We start from the raw sequence: 23707 nt of genomic DNA on the forward strand, positions 1-23707 counted from the left end.
AGGTCACACAAGGGGAAGGTTCCTGTGCTGACCCTGACCAGTACAGCTGCTCCTATAAATAGTCCCTTTAAGGGTGGTAGTGCAAATGCTGCCCGTGGCTGTGCAAGATAAGAGCATTTAAATTTTCCATGGTGGTCATAGCCCTTTTTTAGGGCATTATGTTTTTTCCATCTGTGTAAACCTGCTGGTCTGTGACACTCCCCTGGTTCTGCAAGCAGTAAGCAAAAGTCCATCCCTGCTGCCAGTGCCTGCTCCCAGATGATCTTGTCTCACTGGATGGAGTGGTTGCACCAGAATCCATGGGCTGTGTCACCCTAAGGGTGACAGTGTGGCCTGCAGCACACCCCTGACAAATGGACTTTACACTTCTGTGTTCAGTTTCTTCACTGCCACATCCTTGCACCAGCCTCTGCAGCTGTTAATAGTTTCCTGTGTGCTTAGCTGGGGTTTCTTTTAAAAAAGGCCTATTTTCTGTAACACTTCTTTGGGTTTTTGAGTTTGTTGTTCCTGTCTCCTCCTTTTTTATTTTAATTTTTTTTAGTTTGTTGCATTGCTCTGGAAATGTAGAGCCCAATCACAATTAGTTGTTTCAGATGCAAATTCAACATACTGAGGAGATATTCTTTTTCACAGAAACTCTTCTGTAAAACATAACATTAAAGTGATGCTTTACAGAAGAGTTTGGGTATTTGAGATATTAAGTGTACAGAATAACTTCTGAGTCCTAACAACTTGATAACCTCTTTTCTTGCTTTATAGGGTATCCTTCTCAATTGGACAAAAGGCTTCAAAGCTACAGACTGTGAGGGAGAAGATGTGGTATATTTACTTAGGGAAGGAATTAAAAGAAGAGAGGTGATTTTTCTTTCTCTTTTTTCCTCATTCTGCTCCTCTCCAGACTTGACAGACCTTGTGGGTCAGGCTGGCTCCCTCTCACAGGATCTGTGTGCCTTGCAGACAGGGGCTGTGCCTCCTGTCTTGCACAGAAGATTATTTTCCCCCAGAGGTTTCTGACTTTCCACATTTGCCAGAACTTTCAAGGCTTCTTTCAACCTCTGTGGCAATTTCCACATGCATGGAGAAAGGAGTTTTTGAAATGGTGACTGTAGGAATGCACCTCTGTGCACCCTAAAGGACAGTTTTCTCCTCCTCTTCTTGATCTTGAAAAAGCCTCAACCACTTTAGCCAAAACTTTCCAGGAAGGGAAGAAAAACAGCCTGAGAAAGGTGTTAATTTTGCACAGATTTTATCCGCCAGTGAAAAGGAAGTCTTAAAAGCGTTGTTCCTGGAATTGCTACACAATTGCTGAGATAGTGAATTCTTATACCATGTGCCCATGTAAAAGATATGTGCTTAAACATACTTAAGCCAGGGATAAATTTCATTCTGAAGACAGGTAGAGCACATACCTTGGCTGCCTGCTGGTACATTAGGTTCCTGTTTTTGCATGTGTGAAATGAGGCTGGTGATTTCAGTTGTTTTCACTACATCATCCCCTTTGGTGGGAGGGACTCACTGCTATTTTCTCACTGCTGTTTTCTCTCTCCCAAAGGAATTTGACTTGGATGTGGTGGCTGTGGTGAATGACACAGTGGGCACGATGATGACTTGTGCTTATGAAGATCCAAACTGTGAAATTGGGCTCATTGTGGGTACGTGTTAGAGCTGCTTTTTATCAAACAGCACATCCACACATCTGCCTGTTTTCTCATGGAGGCATCCTTGTGGTTAACTCAAAACAAAGCTAGGATTTCTAGGAGTAAAAGAGAGCAAAATTCAACAGCCAGCTTAGTTCTGTCCACAGTCGGTCCAGATGAGCAGAGGCTGTGATGCACAATAAATCCTGCATGTTTTATCTGATAAAGGCACAGGAGGAGAGCAGATATGGGCTCAGGGAGCCTCAGCAGCTCCTGTTAGTTTAGCCTGTCAGAGTGTCCCTGCTGGGTGCTCTGGTGGCCCACAGCTTTCTCCAAGCCAGTGCTTGTCAATATAGGACATGAAATAACATGAAACACACTGCTGTTTTCAAGGTGAAAAAAGGGAAGTTTATTTTCTGACTCTAGCATTTATGGATTTTCAAAAGTGACAGTGGGTTGGAGGGTGACAGTGCCACCTCTCCAATGACACTGGACAAACCAACAGTCTATCAAATTTTTCCTCTTCTATAAAAGAATGCAAAACTGTAAGTTATTTACAAAAAGTATGTGAAAAAATTTGTTACAAGAATGCAAACATCAGAACGCTTAGAAAATCCTAAAAAATCAGGGTGACAAGTGGTCTCTCAGAATAAAGCTGCAGAGTGCAACCACAATTCCCAGATGGCATGTGCTGGAGAGCTGTGCCAGCCTGGGCACAGTGACACACAGCTCCCTTCCCAGCAGTGAGGCAGCTGAAGGAATTCCATGGGCTGCTGCCTTTGCAAATGCCATGCTTGGGCAGCCTGAGTCATGGGGCAGTGTGGATTCCCAGAGCTCTCCAGAGGAATGGGAAGGAAGGGGACAAGGCACCTGCAAGCTTTAGGAGTGCTCTCAGTTGGGAGGTGGCTTGGAAAATAAACCCCCCGCCAGTTTTTCCTGCAGACAGCTGGAAAGCCTCCAGGATGAGTCAGCAGGGTGCAGTGTGGGTAGGAGGCCGTGCCTGAGCAGCTCCGTGGTGGCTGTGTGCAGGAAGGACAGCGTGTCCTTGGGGTGCTCACACCTCCCTGGGGACTGTCCTCTGCAGGCCTGCTGTGCAGCCAGCGTGTCTGTGTGCAGGGCAGGGTGTCACAGCACCTGGCCACCTCTGGGATAATGGCAATGAGAGAGCTCCCTCTGCCCTGCCTGGCTCACAGCACCCCAGGGAGCCTGGCCACTGGTGGCAATCTGCACTGGGCTTGGTCTGGTTTGCTCCTGCACACCCAGACATTCCCCCTGCCAAACCCTGTGCTGGGGCTCGGCTCTCCTGCAGCAGGGGAGTGCTGTGGGAGGATCTATTTTAGCTCAGGCTGTGTTGATGTAATTCCCTGAAAACGTGGCAAAGGAAAACAGACATGCTGTAGCAACTGGTGTATCATCTGGGGTGCAGGATTTAATGAGAGTTTAAGTGACTTCAAGAGAACTTTTGCCCTGGTAGCAGCTAAAGCCTCTCTTTACTAATAAAGCTTTCCTCCCTAAAGACCTGTGTGTACATGGAGCACTTTACCACACTCCTTAGGATCCTCTATGAAGAAATATCAGATATGGCTTCATCTCAACATGGAAGTAACCTTCCTGGTGGAGAAAATGAGCAATTAAAATCAGAAAATCCCCCAAGCAATCAGCTGGTAAAACCCCTGCTGCCTCAGAACTCGCTGAGGTTTCCAGTTCAGCATATCTTCCCCTGAATTCTGTGGGTGTGTATGCTTTGTGGAAGGTGTTCCCAGTTGCCAAATCTAGCTGAAGTGTTGGGCTCAGAAGCATGTGAGGTTTTGTGTGCTGAAAGTGCTGCCCTGCTCTTCCTCCCTGCAGTGGCCTGGGTGAGCTCCTCTCTGAGCCACCCTGAACAATGCACCACAGGAGTCATGTTCTCCTTCAGTTTAGGGCTGCTGAAGAGTAAGGGTTTGGGGTTTTTTTATGATGTTTCAAATGATGATTCAACTACTTCCTTCAGAAAAAACACATTCAAGATCCCCCAGAAGGTTTGTCAGATGTGGCTTTAGAGTTGTTTTGTTGCAACCCAAGATAACCTGAGTGTGTGTTTGTTTCAGGAACGGGCAGCAATGCCTGTTACATGGAGGAGATGAGGAACATCGAGATGGTGGATGGTGAGCAGGGCAGGATGTGTGTGAACACAGAGTGGGGAGCCTTCGGGGACAACGGCTGCCTGGACGACATCAGGACAATCTATGACAAAGCAGTGGATGACTTCTCCCTGAATGCTGGCAAGCAGAGGTACTGCAGCACAAATGGGTGCTGGGCCTGTTAGCCAGGCTGCCCTAAGTGCTTTTGAGACACAACTGGGTTTGTACCAGCTGAGAAAGGAGAGGTTGAGAGTGGAAAATGACTGCAGTCCTGCTATCCTATGGGATCTCCCCTTTCTGTGCTTTTCCTGGACAATGCTTATTTGCTGCCATGGGACTCCACAGCAGGGCTTTTGGTGAGGACTTCAAAAGTCTTGAAATCATGAAGAGACCCTTTTTCTCATCCTGTGCTGTACAGAGGGATAAGATTGCTAGTGATTCTTTTACTCTGGGTCTCAGGTTAATCTGTTTTAGCTAAGCTCTTAGTAGAGGGCTGTGCCTATGGCAATCCTGAACTTACACCAGCTGGCATGGTTAAAGCTTGGAGCTGCTCACTGTAAAGCAGTCAGGAGCTCTCAAGCAGTTGCAGCCAGCTCTTATTTCAGACAATTTTCTGCATGGGATAGGTCATGTTAGAGGGTCTGGGATAGACAGTTTTCTGGGATAGGTCATGTTAGAAGGCCTGCCTTTCTTGCTTCTGGAGTTTGGTCCCTTTTTGGGGCTCAGCTTTGTTTGGGCAAGTGCTTCCCCGTCCTCTTCAAGAAAAACTTGACAAGGAGGTGAACCCAGTACCCAGCGCTGCTAAAACTGGGCTGAGACTGTTGCTTGCTAGGACTACAAACTTCCATCATTTCTTTGCAGCAGTGCTTTGATGCCAGGAGCTTTTAAAAAGATTTTGTGACTAGAGTAAATCTGCCCACAAAAGCCTGAGGAATACAGACAAGCTGGCAAGTCCCACGGGAAGCTCTTTAGAAGCTGAGGCTCAGACAGACCCAGAGGGGCAGACGTGGAGCGAGCCTGGTGCAGCAGCAGAGTTGGCATGGAGTAAGCAGCCAAAGGCAGTACTGGAGACTGCCAGGGGAATAATTTATTCCAGAGATAGTCAGGCACTCAGGAAGGAGGACACTTGCTGGGTACAAGCTTGAGAGAGCTCAGGGTATTAAATGGACTGCGTGGCCTGCTTCCAGCAGGATGGCGTGCTGGGCTCTGCTCAGGCCAGGGCACAGACCCTGCTGTGCAGCTTCAGGAGGTGAAATAAAGGATGCATCACTGAATGCCCTTCTCAGGAAATTGGGCTGTTCAGTTCTTGTTGGTAGGGACACAATTTACAGACCCCAAAATGCTCCATTAAAACCAGGAGGGGTCAGAGAGCAAAACACGGCTGAGACCTCCAAACAGAAAAAGCTGAGTGGCTCCATGCAGCAAAATTGCTGGGAAACCACAAGGTACAGTCACTGCAAATGCAGTGTTTTTAAGGGAGTCCTGTGCAAGATCAAGGATGGGAAAAACCATGTCCAGCCTGTTTACAAGACCACTGACCTGCAAGTTGGCAATCTGGTGGTCCAGAGTTAGTTTATGCTCTTCAGTTAATTCAAGCACCTGGTTTCCAATAGGCCAACCGGTTGTCCCAAAACCTGAGGGAAGAACCAAGCTGTCTTGAACCCCTCTCAGCCCCCAGCTCTGCACACAGGACCCAAGTTTCCCACTTGCAGTCTTGCCTCAGGCTAGAGAGAGGAAATCTCTTCCACCTGCAGACAGGATAAGGAGTGTCCCAGGAGTGATGCTTGGCCCTGGTACCTGCAGCCCTCTGTGCACAGGACACCTGGCTGATAATGATGCTGCCCTTGCAAACGTGGGCAGGCTCCCTCTGAGCTGGACTGCTGTCTTTCCTTGCAGGTATGAGAAAATGATCAGTGGGATGTACCTGGGGGAAATAGTGCGCAATATTTTGATTGACTTCACCAAGCGGGGTTTCCTGTTCCGAGGCCAGATTTCAGAGACACTGAAGACCAGGCATATCTTTGAAACCAAGTTCCTTTCTCAGATTGAGAGGTAAGAGCACTGCATGGGAGGTGAAGTAGTGTAGTAGTGTTCATCTGGTGACACTGCTGGATGGGAGGGACAGCTGGAAAGCATTGCTTGCTTCTCTGGAGACAATTTGGGTTTCAGCCTGTGTGTGTGCAGTAGGATTCCTTACAGTATCAACTGAATTTCTAGCAATGCTCACTTCTAAAAGGAAGGGCTGTCAAGGGTTCCCTTGTGTTATCATTTTATTTCCTTGTTTGGAAATCAAGCATTTTCCTGGGCCCCTTGTGTGTGTTTAGCTGCAGCTGTGGAATTGAATGAGCACTAGCTGAGTGAGCACTGCTTACTGGGGGCTTTTGTGCTGTTATTGCTCGGACTCTGGATTTTAAAGCAATCTCTGATGCTTCATGGGGGAAAAAAACCCCAAGGTCATTGTTAAAAATATTTTCCTAGAATGCCCTATGGCAAGAAAAGAGAATGGGAGGCAGTGCAGAGCTGGACTTGGAGCCTGTGTTGCTGCTTGCAGTGCAGCACAGTGCAGGGGTGACTGAATTTGCCTTCCCTGGGGTCACTTGTGCTGTCAGGAGAGGCTGCTGCCTGGGGTGGGTGCACCATCAGAGCTGTGGGATTTATAGCATGACTGAGGGAAAGCTGTAACACAGTGTTGTCCTCCCACAGTGACAGGTTAGCCCTGCTGCAGGTGAGAACCATCCTCCAGCAGCTGGGGCTCAACAGCACCTGCGACGACAGCATCATCGTCAAGACGGTGTGCGGGGCGGTGTCGAGGCGAGCAGCCCAGCTCTGTGGGGCTGGAATGGCTGCCATTGTAGATAAAATTAGGGAGAACAGAGGCTTGGAGCGCCTGGAGATAACGGTTGGTGTGGATGGAACTCTCTACAAACTCCACCCACAGTGAGTGTTTGCCTTCTCAGCTTTTCTTTGTGCCTTGCGTGTGCGTCCTTCCTCCTGATGCTCCCAGCTGGACTCTCTCACTTGCTGGGATAAGAGCCAGGGGAAAAAATGTCTGAATCAGGGGGCTCAGGGCTTTCTGAAGAGCAATGAGAGGATCAGGAATGGCTTGTGAAAGATTCTTGGGGTGGTGACAAACTGAAGGGGACACAGCTTGCCGAGTGAGTTGGACGCTGTGTAGCAAGGGAAGGATCTCTTGGCTCTGGACAGGCAATGACAGAGCAGTGCTGAAATGCCTGGTGCCTCTTTGGAGGATGTTTCTGTTTAGTGCCCAGTGGAGAAGAGATGCTGCAGAGCAATGCAGGTGAGGGCAGGAGCAGAAGAGAACTAGTGTGCATGGAAGGAGATGGGTGGGAAGGAGAGGACTTATGTGGTCTGTTCTTTTCCCTTTGCTGTGGATTAGTGATCCCAGTTAACCTCACACAGACAGGTGGGGCTGGGATGAAAGTGCTTTTTCCCTTTAACTCCTACTGCTCCCAGGCTTCAAATCCACCCTGGTTTCCAACATTTTACTTCTCAACCTGATGAAAGGGGACGCAAATGCCCGTGGCAGTGCTCTGCACTTGCTGCAGGACCTTCCTCACCCACTGCCCTTGTTTGCTTTCCCAGCTTCTCGAGGATCATGCACCAAACAGTCAAAGAGCTGGCGCCCAACTGCGACGTGACCTTCCTGCTGTCGGAGGACGGCAGCGGGAAAGGGGCAGCGCTCATCACAGCTGTGGGATGCAGGCTCCGTGAGGCTGAGCAGAACTGAACTCCACAGCCCTGGCCTCAATTCTGTCTTGTGTTTCTCATAAAGCAGCGACTGGCATAGTCAGAACTGGTAAAAAACTCAGAACTCGCTGCTTTATCGGGGGAAAATATATTACAACTAATGACATAAAAAAAAAAAATAGGATACAAGATAGAATGTGTGCTCTTAATAATATCTCCTGTTTCTGGACCCCAATCTGCATGTTTCTTACTCACCTTGTCGGTACTTTCCCCATCTGTAGGTCATGGAAAAAAAAACCAGTCTATAATTTCTGCAGTTGTCAAAAATCAGTTGTTGTCTGAGATGAAATTTCCCCCAAGTGATGTGCGTTGAGAGCTCCCGTTGCATCGTACCAAACGTGTTCTTTGCAGCATCCCTGTTAAGCACACTGCCAGCACGCTGACCACCAGACCTGGGTGTTGATGCTTTTAAGTGAAGGGGAAGCAACAGTTCCCTCCTACATTATCTACCTGCTGTTGTTTCGTCTCAAGCGGTTGTGAAAACATTTTGGTGTGTCGGCACCGTGCACGCACGTAACTCTGTAGTGGGACTTGACACCGCGACTTACTTGCTTCCTTGATGCCTCCTGTCATGGTGAAAGTAAACACCCTTGTCCCACAGACCTGGTTCCACTGGTATTCCCCATTGCTTCTGTGAGTAGTGTTGTGTTCCTGGGCGAAATCCGTCACGTTTCGGCGAGAAATCCCTAAAGAGCGGTCGGTGACTGGGGTAATCCAAATCTCCAGCCCTGCCAATTCGATAGATCTGTGCTCCCTACACGGCTGTGCTGTGTTCTTCTGTCAAAGGGTTCTTACAGAGAACAGTTCCTGTCTCTTCTTGTCAGTCTAGGTCGGGGCACTGCAGCTGCCCTTGCACCAAACCTGCAGCGCAGCCGCGTCCCCCGGCTGCGCCTGCTTCCGTCTCTCGCCTTAAATGGGTATTTGCTTCCACACAGAGCTTTAATCTGTAATGCTGTCCAGCAGCCACTCGGAACACAGACACCCAGCCAGAGTTAGTGCGCAGAAAGGAAGGGGAAGGTTGTGTTTTGATCTTGCCTTGGAGGACCCGGGTGCGTAAACAACCCAAAAAGCCAAAATTGGGTGCAGCTTATTCCAAGGAGGAAGGCAACAGCAGATCATTTACACGTGGTGTACCCTGTCCTCTGTCCAGTCAATGCCATTATTATATTTGCATTATTGTATTTCCATCACTTAAATTGAGAAGCAGCTAGGAAGGTACATCTTGAGTAACATTTGTAAGTCACGCCACTTTCTGCAAAGAGGGAGACCACACAGTTAAGTCCTTAATTCCCACTCTTCTACCAAAAATGAATCTGAGATGTCCACATGGTTTTCCCTGCTGCCTTTTCCTGCAGAAAGTAGATGGAAATTTGCAGGCTGCTCTTCTCTGCTCTCGTTCCACTCCCTAAGATTTGGATTGCCCCTACCTATCGATAACATTTCAATATGCATTATGGTGCACTGTGAGTGAATGTTGTAAAGTAACCTGTAAGTCACAAACAGTCATTGCAGCTTTAAGTGTGTGTCTACCTGAAAAATTGCATGCCTAACTGGTTTTGCAAAGGTAGAGGGTCTTTTTACTTTGCACACTAGTAGCTCCGGTACTAGTGTTACGTGATACTTGTGAAAATATTAAACTTTTTTGATGTGCGTTAACTGGTGTTTAGTGGTTCTTTCTGGAAGAGGTGCTGTTGGCTGGTGGCTTAGTGCTTTGGGAAGAGCTATTGTGTAGGGAGAGCTGCAACCTAATCCCAGTGGTGCCTGTGTTTTGTGTGTGTGTTTTTATTCCCGGGCATTCGGGGTCAGATTCACACAGGTCCCCGTGCCTCGTGTTTCCTAGCGTAGTTCAGCAGAGGCACAGCGCTGACAGCGCCCAAATCTTAGGGGCCCCTGGGTGCCCCTGCCTTGTGCAGGGGGATGTGTGCTGCAGGAAAGCCTTGGGGTGCTGCGCTGAGGGCGGTGTTGTGTCACCAGGCTGTGAGCTCCCTGTGTGTGTAGGGTTAACGCTGGCTCAGCGCCGCTGTCAGGTGCTCTGCAGCCCTGGCTGGCACAGCCGGTGATGGAGCTGTGCTGGATGAAAGCCCCTTTTGCGTACACTAAAGCTGTGCTTCTCCAATAACGCGTTTTATGTTACAGCCTGAATAGTCTCTGACAGCCTTGATGTGCAGCTATGACCCCAAACAGGAGACAGAAGAAGGTGAGAAAGGTTTTTGGGCGCAGGGGACACGTTGCATTTGAATTGCTTGGAGGTTTGCAGATCTTGTGCCTGCCGCCGGCAGTGCTGTAGGGGTGGTGTGAGCCGTGCCTGGGACCTGGCTCTGCAGCTCTTTGGCACCCGAGGGCCAGGCTCAGAGCAGGATACAGGGTGAGGGAGAAGTGGAACTTAAACTTGGTCTCAGGGTGACTGTGGATTTTGGAGATGCTGGCATAGGTCGTTTTGTTTATTGGATCCAGCTCATAACAAATAGGGAGTGAGTTTGTGTTTCTAACTTTTCCTACCGTGGACCATAGTTGATGTGCTTGGTAAGACACGGCAGTTCTTTTCCAAAGGGAGACATGGTGGGATTTCCATTTCCAGACTACTTCTTACCCCTAGGAAACTGTTCCAAGTGAATCACAAGCTATGACTGTCTGAAGAAATGTCTCCAATGTTATACAATCAATGACTGAGATGTCTTTCTTAAAGCTTTTAGGCTTGGTGAATAAAATCACAGTCCTCTTAACTGTTAAGCTGTAATTACTGCAATATGAACACAAAAATCTTATATTTCCTGGGGAAAAGACCATTTGCATACCACTGTTGTAATGTCATCTGCTCCTTACTCCTCTGGGGTTCTCTCAGAAGCCTTTTGAATGAGTTTTAAAACAAGCAGACCTTGTTTTGTTTTGTTTTCTTAAGAAAATAGCAGAAGGCAAAATAAAGTGTTTCTGAACTTCTGAACCCCGTTCTGTGCTTTTTGTTCATTCCTTTGCCATAAAAATGAGATTCTTCAAGTGTTTTTCTTTACTGACTGCAGGGACTGCCTTGCTCCTCAGAGCACAAGTGAACATGCAGGGGAGGGAAATATTGCTGACCTGGATGTCTTTACAGCTGTGTGGTATTTAACCCTGTCTGTATTTATTAATGGAGAATTACATGGATTTACCATGGGGCATGCTTCACGTATCACAGGAATAACATGGCCTGCTGTGTGACAAGGGCTCTCAAGTTTGGCTTTCACAGAGCAAAGGAGAATATTTCAAATAACTGGATCTTGTCAACATCACAGGAGCTCTTTAATTGATAAGGTATGGCTCTGTGATATTATTTACAAACCTGTCATGAGAGGTGAAGGTGCTAACTTACATCATTATTAAATGCTGCATTACTTTTACATAATGTTTATATTTCAGCTTCTCCTGGTTTGTGTGCCTGCACATAATGCCTCAGGCTGGGAAGATGACATATTCCAGCTTTTATTTTCATACCTGGGAAGAGCAGTGAGGATAAATATGGGGTAAGTCTGGAAAGGGAAGGTGAAGGACTGTCTGGGACAAGACAGCGATGGAGCACTGCTGTTAGGGCTAAAAGGATGTAAACAAGGTGGATTCTGAGTGGATCCATGAGCCCTGACCAAGCCACTGGCCATCCCTGGCTACTGACTCTTCTGAGGGAGCCTCACTCTTCAAATTAGGCACCACAATTAATGTGAAGGAGAAATCACTTGAGCATGGTTTAATAGGAAACCAACATCATATTTTGGGGCAAGGTTATAGAAATCCGTGCACTGACAACATCTTAAGGAACTGTTTCTGCTGGTGAAACTGCTGGCATGAAAATCCCAGAATGCAGAAAATGTTGAGGGCAGGCTGGATTTTTCAGTCTGGATGTGTTGGTGTTTGGCTCTGTCGTAAACAGGCTTTGGTACACAGTGCCTTGGGGCTGCTGAGCCCTGGCACTTGGCTGCCCACACAGCCCTGGGTCCATCCCAGCTGGGCCACAGGAGCCCCAGCCTTTCTGCTCCATCACCCCTTTCCTACTTCAGTTTCTCCTGGTGGAACAGAAATCAGGAGATCACAATGTAGAAGAGAAGAATTTATATTCTTCTGATTGGCACTGCCTCAGATCTGCTTTGCTGAGTTTCTGGCCTCCTGGGCCCGATGTCTGTTCTGTATTGCAGTTGTTGATGTAAGGGAGGGCTAAACTTGTACCTGCAGCTTGGACCTACATGGATAGGAGTGTTATCAACACACTGCCTTCAATGCTGATGGCATCTAAAAAAGTCCTGTAGGAAATAGCTGCTCCAGAGAAAAAGAGCTTCTTCAGCTCTACTGCCTTGCTTGGTGTATGGGATGGAGCCAGAACTAGGAGCAGGAAATCAGAGTGTTAACTGGGTGAGGGTAAAGGATGTCTTCTCTTTCTCATTCAGCTGAGTTTCTGTGTTGAAACTCGTTCTTGACTTCCTGAGGGTTGTCTGGTAGAGAGATGGGGACATGAGTTTAAGTTTGTCTTTCTCAGTTGCTTTTATGCAGGGACACCAGCGGAAGGCCAGCTTGAATCCAGAGCGAAACCTGGCAGAGGGAGAAAAGCAATTAAATGGTGAAATGATCTTTCCAATTGTGCAGAGAGTGAACAAACTCATGGCTTTGTTCTACCTGTGAATGGCTATGGAAATAAACATTTACACTGAAATCAAAGGAATGAGGTAAAAAGCTAAATGCATGAGAGCATGGAGGGAGGTGCACTGGGAGTTTCTGATCAGATTTCCCTGTATTTTAAGTTATACATGATCAGTGAAATGGCTGGGAGTTTGCTGTGAGACACAGATTTCCCTGGATTTTAAGTTAACATACATGATCAGTGAAATGGCTGGGAGTTTGATGTGCTCAGTAGATGGTGCTGGCTGTGCTGGTAACTGCATTTGTGAGACACAGATTTCCCTGTATTTTAAGTTAACATACATGATCAGTGAAATGGCAGGAGTTTGATGTGAGACGCAGATTTCCCTGGATTTAAGTAAACCTATAAGGTCAGTGAAATGGCAGGAGTTTGCTGTGAGACACAGATTTCCCTGGATTTTAAGTTAACATACAAGAGCAGTGAAATGGCTGGGAGTTTGCTGTGAGACACAGATTTCCCTGGATTTTAAGTTAACATACAAGAGCAGTGAAATGGCTGGGAGTTTGCTGTGAGACACAGATTTTCCTGGATTTTAAGTTAACATACATGATCAGTGAAATGGCTGGGAGTTTGCTGTGAGACACAGATTTCCCTGGATTTTAAGTTAACATACATGATCAGTGAAATGGCAGGAGTTTGATGTGAGACGCAGATTTCCCTGGATTTAAGTAAACCTATAAGGTCAGTGAAATGGCAGGAGTTTGCTGTGAGACACAGATTTCCCTGTATTTTAACATATATGATCAGTGAAATGGCAGGAGTTTTATGTAAGATACAGATTTCCCTGTATTTTAAGTTAACATACAAGATCAGTGAAATGGCAGGAGTTTGCTGTGAGACACAGATTTCCCTGGATTTTAAGTTAACATACATGATCAGTGAAATGGCAGGAGTTTGCTGTGAGACACAGATTTTCCTGTATTTTAAGTTAACATACAAGAGCAGTGAAATGGCAGGAGTTTGATGTGCTCAGTAGATGGTGCTGGCCATGCTGGTAACTGCATTTGTGCGACTCAGAACAGCTGAGGAAAATACACGTGTTTACCCACTGGGAGCTTTTAAAAAACCACGATTAATAATTAATAAATTAAGAGGAAGCTGTCTGCTTGCTGAGAGAGGAGGGGGAGGACATGTTTATGTGCTCCATGCTAAATGCAGTTTGGGTGAATGGGCTGCAGAACTCTCCTTGTGCCAGCTCACAGGAGCGAGCCTTGCAGCATCACTGGAGTTAAACACTGCCTGCTGCAGCCCCAGTGGCACTGCACTGATAACCATTTATTGCCTTTGAAGCTCTCAGCGAGCCTGGAGAGGGCTGGGGGTGTTATGGGTGTGGGATTTAGCACAGAGATCAGCCAGATCAGCTCCCTGCACACTGCAGCACAGAGCGAGAGGGACATCTCTTGGCACACCGGGGATGTGCTCCCCCAGTGCTCCCTCGTGTGACACCTCCCCATGGCACCTCCTCAGGGTTTACTACTCCAGAGATTTATGCATTTTCAGGCTGAGATTTCAGTTTTCCCTGCTCACCTCTGGTTCAGGCAGCAGTAGATGATGGGGTTGTACATTGTGGAGCTCATGGCAAGGAGGAAGACTGCCAGATACACCTGCTGGATGTACTTCTGCTGGTAGATGTCTTCCTTGAAGCTGCCCAGGATGAAGTAGACGTGATAGGGCAGCCAGCAGACAGCAAAAATGATCACCACTACCACCATGGTCTTCACAAACTGGGGAGAACAAAACCAGGGGGTTATTTCTTGGGGCTCTGGGTGATTGGGCCTGCTGGGGCAGTGGGAGCCTGGAATGTAGGCCCAAAGTGCAGAGCATGGAATGTAGGCCTGGAGTGCTGTGGCAAAGAAACCTGGAGTGCTGTGGCAAAGAAACCTGGACAGCTGTGGGAAGGGAAAGAAGCAAGCCCTGGTGATGCAAACTGGGAGCAGGGAGGGAGGGAGGGAGTGCCCTGGCCATGGAAACTGGAGCAGGGAGGGAGGGAGTGCCCCAGTGATGGGAACAGGGCAGGGAGTTAAAGCAAACCTTTCCCAGGGCACAGCAACTGCTTGTGGCTGCACCAGGGGGTGTGCAGGGAAAGGAGATCTCTGCCCTTACACTGAGACTGCTCCATCCTGCCCAGAGTTTCACCCTGGTTTATTCTGTGTGGGTTCTTTTCACTCTCTGCTGGCAGCCAGCCTGCTGCTCTGAGCCTTTCTTCCTTGCAGGCTGCCTGGTGCATGCCATCACCATTTTTTCAAAACTTGCAGGTATTTTGGGTTCCTTTACCTTGGACCCAAAATATTGTGTCAACCTTTCAAGCCCAATCCCACAAGATTTTGTATGGAACACAAGTTTAGATCTGGAGGTAGCAGGGCTGGTATGCTGGGAGTAATGATACTTGAGTTTCACTTCTGACCTTTTTTTTGGCATTGACTTGGTGCTCATAGTGGACTCTGTTCAGGTGGCTGCCTGGAGCTGTGCTGCTCCACAGAGTGACTCCTATAATGCTGTATGCCACAAACATCACCATCAGAGGCAGTAAATAGATCAGCACAATCACGGCGATGTGGTACCTGAAAGAGAAGAACAAGCAAGTTTCACAGTCATTGTGGCTCCTGGAGAGCTCTTTCAGAAATTGTCTATGTGTGCTGGCTCCTATCAGTGAAACCACAAAGAGGAAACTTTGCCTATAATTATTGTTACAGGGATTTCTGTAAGCAGCACAATCTCGTCTCTCTGGTGGTGTGATGAGGGGTCCTTGGGCTGGATTTCCTGCTCCTTCAAGGCAGAGTAACATCACTGATCTTTTGGCAGAGGGTTGCACTCCAGAGCCACCTGCACTGAGCTTTGCTATCCCCCTGCAGCCAGGACAGAGAGAGAGAGAGATGGTGGTAAAAGCACAGCCCTTAAATCACAGGTAAGAGGAAGGAATAGCCCAGAAACTACAGAGTAACTCCATGAACGCAGCAGTGGAAAACCCACAGATCTGGGACTGTGGAAGGCATCTGGCTGCTAACAGGGTGCACAAAATGCAGATAGTGAGGGAAGGGTGTTGCCTGTGTTTGTGTAGCTGGCTGTTTGTATTTGTGTGAGCACACACAGTTAATGTACCACCACCATAATTCCTTTATCAAAGGAATTATATATATATATTATATATACCACCAGCAGGGCACTCAGGCTCTGCTCCAGCTGAAAGCACTGACATCCCCTCAGCTGCATTTTAACCTCAGCCCTTTCCAGCTTTCTGTGCCACCCCACAGACTCCTGCAGTTTGAGCAAGCACCATTTATGGGAAGGGAACAACCTGCCCAGTCCCTTGCAGCACTGCCAAATGAACATAAACACAGGGAAAAGCAGGATTGGGCAGGAGGGCTCTGGCACACGCTGCTGGCAGTGACCCCAAAAGGCTGGGGGTGCAAATGCTCTTTGTCAGTCTGAGCAGGCTCAAGCTAACCTGTCACTAGGAAATAAAAAAAATCCTCTGTGGTTAAGGTTCTTTAGTCTGGTTAATCTTCTATATCCTTTATATCCAGTATTTTTCAGGCACTGGCAGTCAGTAGTGCATTTGTTTGTGGTTTAAAAAATTATTATTATTATTATTATTATTATTATTATTTTTACTTCTTTCTGTCATAATCATGCACATCTTTCCTGCAGAAGAGGATTTTCCTATGTTCTGAAGTCTAGAAATCTTGAAAGGTGGGTTTATTCAACTGCAAAGGATTCAGAGGACACACAGTCAGCACAGGAACCCAGCTCTCAATTTTTTTTTCACATTAGTGTGAAAATCAGTTAATTTGGTAAAAGCTGAGTTGAGGAGGCACCCAAAGAGGAAGAGTGAGCAGGGAAAATGTCCCACATGCATGGAGCCTTCAGAGTGGGGTTTGGTTTGAACAACTGTTTGCACTTTGGTAATCGATTTGTTCCTTTTTTTCAGTTCTTCCATTCCTTATTGTATAAATATGTTTCGTGTGATAAATTTCTCCAAGGTGCGTGGTGTGCTCTGAGTGATGAGTAATGCCAGCAGATCCCCTGAATGTAGGGTATGGCTTGTTTCATCTATTTGAACAATCTTGCTTTCAGGCAGGAGGAAATAATCTCAGGAACCCTCAGGAGTGCAGATGTGTGCCCAGATAAATATACCTATAAAACCTTGGGATGTTTGAAACATGCTGCTCTCAGGTTTTACTTTCCTTTTACCCCACAAAGAGCAGAATAATTTTAACTAATTACGTGGCTTCTCAGCATTAAAGATGCCCAGTTTCCTCCTGCCTGACAGAAGAAGAAAATCCAGAACCTTTGAAACCAAGATGTACTGATTGTTCAGAGACTTTTTGCACTGGATTCTCTTAAATTCCCCAAGCCCTGTATTGTCACAGACATCTTTAATGAAAAATCCTTTCCTTAGGATTTTTTCCTCCTGAGAAGCTGAGAGGCCTCAGGAACAAAATGTAAACAATGATTATCTGCTGCTGTGGAATGCAACAGGTGGGTCTGTGATTGGTCTCATGTGGTTGTTTCTAATTAATGGCCAATCACAGCCAGCTGGCTTGGACACAGGGCCTGAGCCACAAACCTTTGTTATCCTTCTTTCTTTTTCTATTCTTAGCCAGCCTTCTGATGAAACCTTTTCTTCTATTCTTTTAGTATAGGTTTAATGTAATATATATCATAAAATAATAAATCAGGCCTTCTGAACCATGGATCAGTCTCTTCCCTCATCCTCAGACCCCTGTGAACACAATCACACTGTATGTAGGGTTTCTGGACATGATAACCAGTTTTCAAAGCAGGGGAGGGTGGCAGGTTCAGCATCACCCATAGCCACCATCACCTGGCAGCTTTTTGCACATTGAATTTAGATGGGCTGCCCCAGCCCCACATTGTGCTGCTCTCTCTCCCAGCACTCCCCACAGCAGCAGCTTGCAGCTGAAATGATTTTCCTGGCTAAGTCTAGGCTGAAATGGGAGTTTCGTGGTGCCTCTTACGCCAGCTGGTGCTTGGATCCCACATCATCAGGCCAGACCACGATGCACTTCATGGTGCCATTGTCCATGGTGATCTCAGCATAGAAGCACTGGGGGAAGGCCAGCCCGAATGCCACCAGCCAGATGATGCCAATGATGACCCTGGTGCTCCCAGCGGACAGCCTGGGCTTGAAGGGGTGGATAATGGCCACGTACCTGCAACAAACAGGTGCAGTGCTTTTATTATGTATGGTCCTTTGACAGTGAGATTGGCAATCTGCACAACAAACCCAGCAGCAAGTGTGAAAACTCACCAGGAGTCAGTGGGCTTTGTTAATATAGGCATTTTGACAGGTTCCAGGCTGTAAATAATGAGGAACTAAACCTTTTCTGGAGAGAAGGATTGCAAGTCTTAGGGCAGGATTTATGGAACCCATGTGGATGGATGCTGCTGGTGTGAGGAGGAAGCAGCCCTTTGTGTCTTCTGCAGACAGGCTTTGCAAGCACTCCTCTATGGAATTTTTCATTCTATCCCAGAATGGTTTGGGGTTGGAAGGCACCTTAAAGATTATTAAAATCCTCAGCCATGGGCAGGACACCCTTCACTGTCCTAGGTCACTCCACACCCTGTCCAACCTGGCCTTGAATACTTCCATGGATGAGGCAGCCCCAGCTTCTCTGGGTAACCTGTGCCAGGCCTCACCTCCCTCACAGGGGGAGAATTTCTTCCCAATATCCCATCTAACCCTTCACTCCATCAGTGTGAAGCCATTCTCCCCTTCCTGTCACTCCAGGCCCTTGTAAAAAGCATTCTCGCTCTTTTATTTAAATTATTTTTGCAAGTGCCTTACCAAAAAAAGCCCAGCCAAAGATGCTTTTTCCTCCTAATTATGTCCATCTCTGGACATAATTAGCACAAGAGCAGACTGGACTCTTTACCCTGATTTTTTCCCCACTGATTTTGGGCTGTAGAAAATCCTCTGTGAGTGCCTGAGCACTTGTGCTTGCAGAGGAGGGAAGGGCTGCCCCTTTCACCCACACCTGCTCAGAGCCCTCAGGCACATCTGACTATTGGATTACTCAGCAGCTCTCTGGTTTTAAGTTTCCTGTGTGGAAATGCACGGTGTTGTAAGGAGTACACAATCAATTATGCATTTCTTGTCACGCTGTCCCCATTCTTTGTCGTGGTTGCAACAAAGGCAAAGCAGAGTGGAAAATGCCAAAATGCCCATTGCCTCCTGGTTTCCATAGGAAAAATCTGACAAGCTGTGCTGTTTCTTGGCCAGGCTGTTGGTAGGGAGCTCTGCCCAGTGAGCAGTCCAGGGCTTTATTTAGCTATAAAATTCTCATGTCACCTCGCTTTTCTTCAGCTTGCCATAGGCAGTGTGACACAGGGCTCCAGCCTGCTCGGGGAGGAATCCACTGGTGGGTATTCTCCAGAGCAGGAAAAACCAGCTGGATTTTGGACCCTCTGGTGCACTTTCCAAGCAGGCCATAGGAGACTGTGCTGAGCAGAGTGTGAAAGTGGATCTGATCAATAAAGCTGCATTTCTGCCTCGAGCACTGAGTGGGAGCAGCTGCTCTGGGAATGGGGAAATGGAGTGATGGAGTGATCCTAAACCCAGCAGTGAGAAATATCACCAGGGCCTTTTCTATGCCTGACAAAAGTGACTTAGAGCCATCACTCCTCAGCCTCCTTCCTTAAAATAAACCACTTCAGAAGATGTTGTTTTTGTAGAAGTTAAACACTGCGGCTGGAGTGGACACAAGTCCTCTTAACAATAAATGGAAGCGTTGAGTTTCCAGGATCTATTTTAAGGCCAACCAGAGAATAGCTAAATATGGTTTGCAGAGAGGTGCCAAGTTCTCTTTCTGATCTGTGCCACGTGACCAAAGGGATTTTGGCTATATAGGTGCTTTCGCCAAAAACCCCTAAGGAGCAAGAGTAAGAAGATGTGACAACAGGCTGAAACAGCTTTTTAAAAATATTCTTTGTCAGACAACATGTATAAAATAACAACAACCCTTGATTTACAGCCAGGAGCAGCAAAAGAGTAATTAAAACTGAACTGCTATTTGTTCTAAATAGGGATTTGCAGTCAGACACAGTCAGACTCCCAAAATTAAAGCTTAAGTAACAGTGACTCGGCAGTTGGATGTGAATTTTATGAAAATAGCCAATTGCCCCAGAAGTCAAACAGAATCACTGTAATTGCTTCCCTCCCTCTCAGAATAAGTCATTCTAATGAACCAGGGGAGCAGACTCTGCCATTTCTAATCTAATTCCCATTATTTCTGCTGGTTTGCTGGACTCACATCAGGATTAGGGCTGCTGATAGCTTCAGCAGCCTGCAGCATATTGTCCTTTTTCCAGATATATCAGTCTCACGGTTTAAAAAAACCCAACAAAGCCACAGAGGAGTTTTCAGGATGATTGGGAAGCAATTTATGATCAATAATGTGGGAACAACAAGAATACCAGCCCACTTCCACTTGTTACAGATTGGGGTGTGATTCAGACCAGGGATAAAAACCAGAGGATCATGCCACAATTAGCATCAAACCCCACAGCCTGGCACTGCTTCCACTTTGCTGATAAGGCACCTGACAGAGTGGGGGCCAAACTGTTGCAATGATATTTTTCCATCACTCACAGGGGCTTTTTTGGGACCTCATCCTCTCCACTCGCCTCTTACCTCTCTGCAGCCACAGCTGTCATGGAGTAAATGCTCACAAACACTGCAGTGATGGGGAACCAGTTCTGAAACCTGCAGAACTCCTCACCAAAGTACCAGACGTTGTGGCTGGCATAGATAAAGTTGAAGATGGTGTTGAAGGCAGACATCAGCAGGTCCGAGAGGGCCAAGTTGACGATGAAGTAATTGGTGGCCGTCCTCATCCTCCTGTGAGCCAGGATAATCCAGATGATGGTGGCATTGCCCAGGATGGATGTGACGACGATGAAGGAGTAGGTGATGGCCCACAGAGCAATCCTCCAGCCTGGCTGGCTGAACTGGGTTGCTGCTGTCCAGTTGCTGCCATTCTCCAAGGAGCCGGCCTGTGAAACGTTGCTGGCGTTAAAAACAGAAAACACGCTCATGGCTTTTCACTTCTTGTGAGTGGGAAAGAAAATCTCCTGGCACCTGCTCATTTCCTTGCTGTGGATGCTGCTGTATGAATTTCCATGCATTTAGGCAAGTGCTGTTAAAAGGACATGGGGATGAGCTGTCTCGTGTCCTCTCCTCCTGTGTTCCGAGTGATGCAGTGCAGTTCCAGGAGGAGATGTACCATGCCAAGGGCCTCCTCCTTCTTCCCTGGCATTTTAACCTATGCCTGAAGAGCAAAAAGCTGAAGAACAACTCTCTTCTTCAAGTTTCTTTTTTCCTCTAAAAAAGGAAGGAAAAAAAGGGAAAGGAAGATGTTTTCCAGGCCAGCAGCAAGCGATATCTTCCTTTGAATTAATTTTAGGGACAAGAGAACATAAACGGAATCCAAAACCCACTTCAATCCAAGCAGAAACTCTTTGTCAGGGCAGCAGTTTTAGGTGTCTGAATCCCCTGCAGTGGGACTGAGGATCTTTGCTGTTCTTTCCCTGTGCAACTATTCAGCACAAGGCAGGAGTTGCACTGGGATAAAATCTCAACAGGTTTTAAGGGGACTTTGAAAGGAGGTGGAGTCTCTTGCAGGGGAAAGCTAAACAACCAATTTGACATCAAATTAAACGTGGCAAAGTGGTATGTGAAGCTTCCCCCCTTGCTGCACTCAGTTTCCAATAACCTCTGCAGTGGCCATGCTGCTCTATCAGGATTTTACAGGCTTACATGCAGGGATAGTTAATGCTCCAGTTTCACCAGTCCTGAAATCCTCAAGTTTCCAGGACCCTGCCGGAATTCCCGTGAGCTCTCACGGCAAGAGAGAAACTGTATTTGATACAATTCAGCAAGATCCTTCCTTTGGGATGGCTGCATCTCCTTCCCCAGTGTGAAAAAAGCATGTATTTTATGATTGGCTTTTCGCAAATATTAATATGAATATTATATGTGTTGTGTTAGAAAGTAATGCTGTATTAATTTTCTTAAGTACTGTGTTAAATATAATTTTAGGTTATAAAAAATTGTTAAAATAGAAACTATGCTATGTAAGATGCTTTGTTTAACAGAAAGGACTTGCAGTGAGATAGCAGCCACAGGACACCTGAATCTTTCAGAGAAAGAGAATTTATTGCTGTCTTATTGGAAGAAACAAACTTCTTCCCACCTCAAAGGCGCTGTTAGGATTAGAGGGAAGAAGTTGATGAAGACCAGACGGAATCCTGTGTTTGAATGGAATTTGTGCATCATGGATGAAGTGTATGAATATGCAACGGGCTATTGTTCTTAAGGGTTAATCCTTTGTTAATGGCTGTCCTTTTTCGGGCTTGTGCTGCCCAGAAAAAGGTACCTGGCTTGTCTGTAACTCCTTGTTTTTATTGTCTTATATTGTCCTCATTCAATTTGTCCAAATTGTTGTTACTCTAATTGCGTTACTATTCTTTTCAACCATTTTATTACTGTTAAACTTTTAAAAATTTTAAAAACAAGCGACTGGCGTTTTTGACACCCAGTGTGTGCTGTGGGAACCTGGTGACCCCACCCAGGCAGAAATTTCGGGTAGGAAAGAGGAACCCCTGGCTCTGCTGTGAGCACAGTATTCCTGCTTGCTGTCAGCTCAAAACAAACCAGAAGTGACACTTGAGGCTGAGGTTTCCAAGAGCACTTGGCACTGCCTCCTGCCTGAAGGGGTTGCAGGTATGAAGAGCTGCCTGCAGTGCTGGGGTGGCAGTGCTTTTCCAGCTCCTGGCAGGCTCTCCTGCCAGTGTTTATCAGCTGATAAACACTGCTCTCTCAGGGCAGTGTTTATCAGCTCGGGATCCTTTGAATCCTCAGCCCGGAATCTTTCCTTGCTTCATTAATTTCTGGAGGCAGCCTTGAGTTAACCCATCACCTAACCAACTCTTTCAAGTACGTTTTCTCTGTAGCAACATTGGCTTTTTGTGAAAAATGGGTATTTTCTGGTTGGCTTTTCACAAATATTCAAATGAATGTTATACGTGTTATGTTAGAAAGTAACGCTGTATTCATTTTCTTAAGTAGTGTGTTAAACATAGTTTTAGGTTATAACATAATGTTAAAATAGAAACTGTGCTAGGTAAGATACTTTTTTTTAAAGAAAGGACTGACACCAGATGATAGCAGCCACAGGACACCCAAATCTTTCAGAGAAAGAGAATTTATTGCTCCATTATCGAGTTCTTCCCGCCTCACTCAGCCCTGAAGACTCAGTCAGGATTCAGAGGAAGAAGCTGACACTGCCCAGACAGAATCCTGGGTTTGAATGGAATTTATGCATCATGGATGAGGTGCATGAATATGCAACAGGCTGTTGCTTTTAAGGGTTAATCCTCTGTTAACGTGGGGCCTTTTTCGGGCTTATTTTGCCCAGAAAAGGTACCTGGACTGCTCATAACTCTTTGTTTTTATTGTCTCATATTGCCCTAATATAAATTCTCCAAATTATTATTATTCTAATTATATCACTATTTTTATAACCATTTTATTACTACTAAACTTTTAAAATTTTAAAAACAAGTGATTGGCGTTTTTCACACTTTTAAAGAAATCAATGCCTGTAGTCCTGCATGTAATGTCTGCTCCTCTTCCCTGCAGGTAATCCCTCTCACTTCCTACTCAGCAACTGAAAATGCTCACTTGTACACATCTTCCAGAGTGCATTGCAAAGCACTTCCAGGTGCTTCTTCCAAGTCTTGCACCTCATGAAGCAGCTCAGGGACCTTCCACTTTCTGTGCAGAGTTCAGGAGGGCTGCTCATTCGACATTTGACAGCTGATAGTGTTCTTTTTTATTTTTTATTAATATGCTGTCTGAAATCCCTGCAAAATTTGAAGAACAGGAGCAAAAACCTCCCCACATTTCACTGAGAGTGCACCAAAGTGGTTTTATCAGTTACAGAAAGTAGAACGGAAGCAAGTGCTCATAAAAAGGGCTGCACTTATTGACCCTGCAGTTGGGAGGCTGTAACCTCTCTTGGCTGGCTTTGAAGGCATTCAAGGTACTCAGGTTTCTTAGGAACCTTCTTGTGACCCATCTGCCCTGGTTCCTGATCAGTTGCTCAGGTGATAATCGAGGAGCAGCCACCCTTTGGCCAACATTTCATCGTATGAGCCAGGAGGGATTTGCATCCACACCCACTCCTTTTATTCCCGTGCTGGTTGAGCATTGACAAGGTTATCATCCTGGAGCCTGGCCAGCCTTTAGTGTGTGCTGTCAGCCTTTGGGCTTGGAAACTGCAGCAATTTTTGGCACAGGCTGGCTCCAGAGTCCTCAGGGAAGCCACATTTTGGTAAAACCTGCCTCAGCAGTCAGTGGTTTTGGGGTTACACCAGAGAAAGGAGATAAACCCGAGAGCAGGGGGTTTGGGTTTGGCTGGTTTCACTGCTGTTTTTATTGTGGGCAGGATTATGGTTACAGTGCTGAGTCACCAGCCCCAGGTCTGAGCAAAGGGTGA

General features: G+C 46.6%; 2 protein-coding genes across 3 annotated transcripts in view; one reads left to right on the forward strand and one right to left on the reverse strand.

The window, feature by feature from the left end:
• Positions 1 to 10466, forward strand: part of HK1 (hexokinase 1) — a 38520-nt gene extending 28054 nt beyond the window's left edge. The window contains exons 13-18 of the mRNA XM_074544448.1: positions 760 to 855; positions 1553 to 1652; positions 3725 to 3908; positions 5654 to 5809; positions 6461 to 6694; positions 7361 to 10466. Of these exons, the coding sequence (XP_074400549.1) occupies positions 760 to 855; positions 1553 to 1652; positions 3725 to 3908; positions 5654 to 5809; positions 6461 to 6694; positions 7361 to 7505 (915 nt within the window). The 3' untranslated portion in view covers positions 7506 to 10466. The remainder of the gene's footprint in view (positions 1 to 759; positions 856 to 1552; positions 1653 to 3724; positions 3909 to 5653; positions 5810 to 6460; positions 6695 to 7360) is intronic.
• Positions 10467 to 11204: 738 nt separating this feature from the next.
• Positions 11205 to 22248, reverse strand: TACR2 (tachykinin receptor 2). 2 transcript variants are annotated; one of them, XM_005491041.4, is made up of 5 exons: positions 19840 to 22248; positions 17165 to 17359; positions 14590 to 14746; positions 13713 to 13909; positions 11205 to 12076 (listed from the first exon to the last, which is right to left on the reverse strand). In XM_005491041.4, exons 1-5 carry the CDS (start codon positions 20241 to 20243, stop codon positions 11884 to 11886), a joined length of 1146 nt encoding a protein of 381 aa, XP_005491098.2. In that variant the 5' UTR covers positions 20244 to 22248; the 3' UTR covers positions 11205 to 11883. The 2 variants fall into 2 exon arrangements, with proteins under 2 accessions (XP_005491098.2, XP_026651630.2); XM_026795829.2 differs by lacking the exon at positions 11205 to 12076 and having other exon boundaries at positions 13709 to 13909.
• Between the last annotated feature and the right edge of the window lie 1459 nt (positions 22249 to 23707).

The sequence above is a fragment of the Zonotrichia albicollis genome, chromosome 7 (genome assembly GCF_047830755.1).
Source record: "Zonotrichia albicollis isolate bZonAlb1 chromosome 7, bZonAlb1.hap1, whole genome shotgun sequence".
Taxonomy (NCBI): domain Eukaryota; kingdom Metazoa; phylum Chordata; class Aves; order Passeriformes; family Passerellidae; genus Zonotrichia; species Zonotrichia albicollis.

Bases quoted from the DNA above. Each gene is read 5' to 3' on its own strand.
- TACR2 (XM_005491041.4), bottom strand. From the start codon at position 20,243: ATGAGCGTGTTTTCTGTTTTTAACGCCAGCAACGTTTCACAGGCCGGC. The intron at 17,360-19,839 runs GTAAGAGGCGAG...TGTTTGTTGCAG, and splicing joins ACAGCTGTGGCTGCAGAGAG to GTACGTGGCCATTATCCACC. The intron at 13,910-14,589 runs GTCAGAAGTGAA...TGTTCTCCCCAG, and splicing joins AAGTCAATGCCAAAAAAAAG to TTTGTGAAGACCATGGTGGT.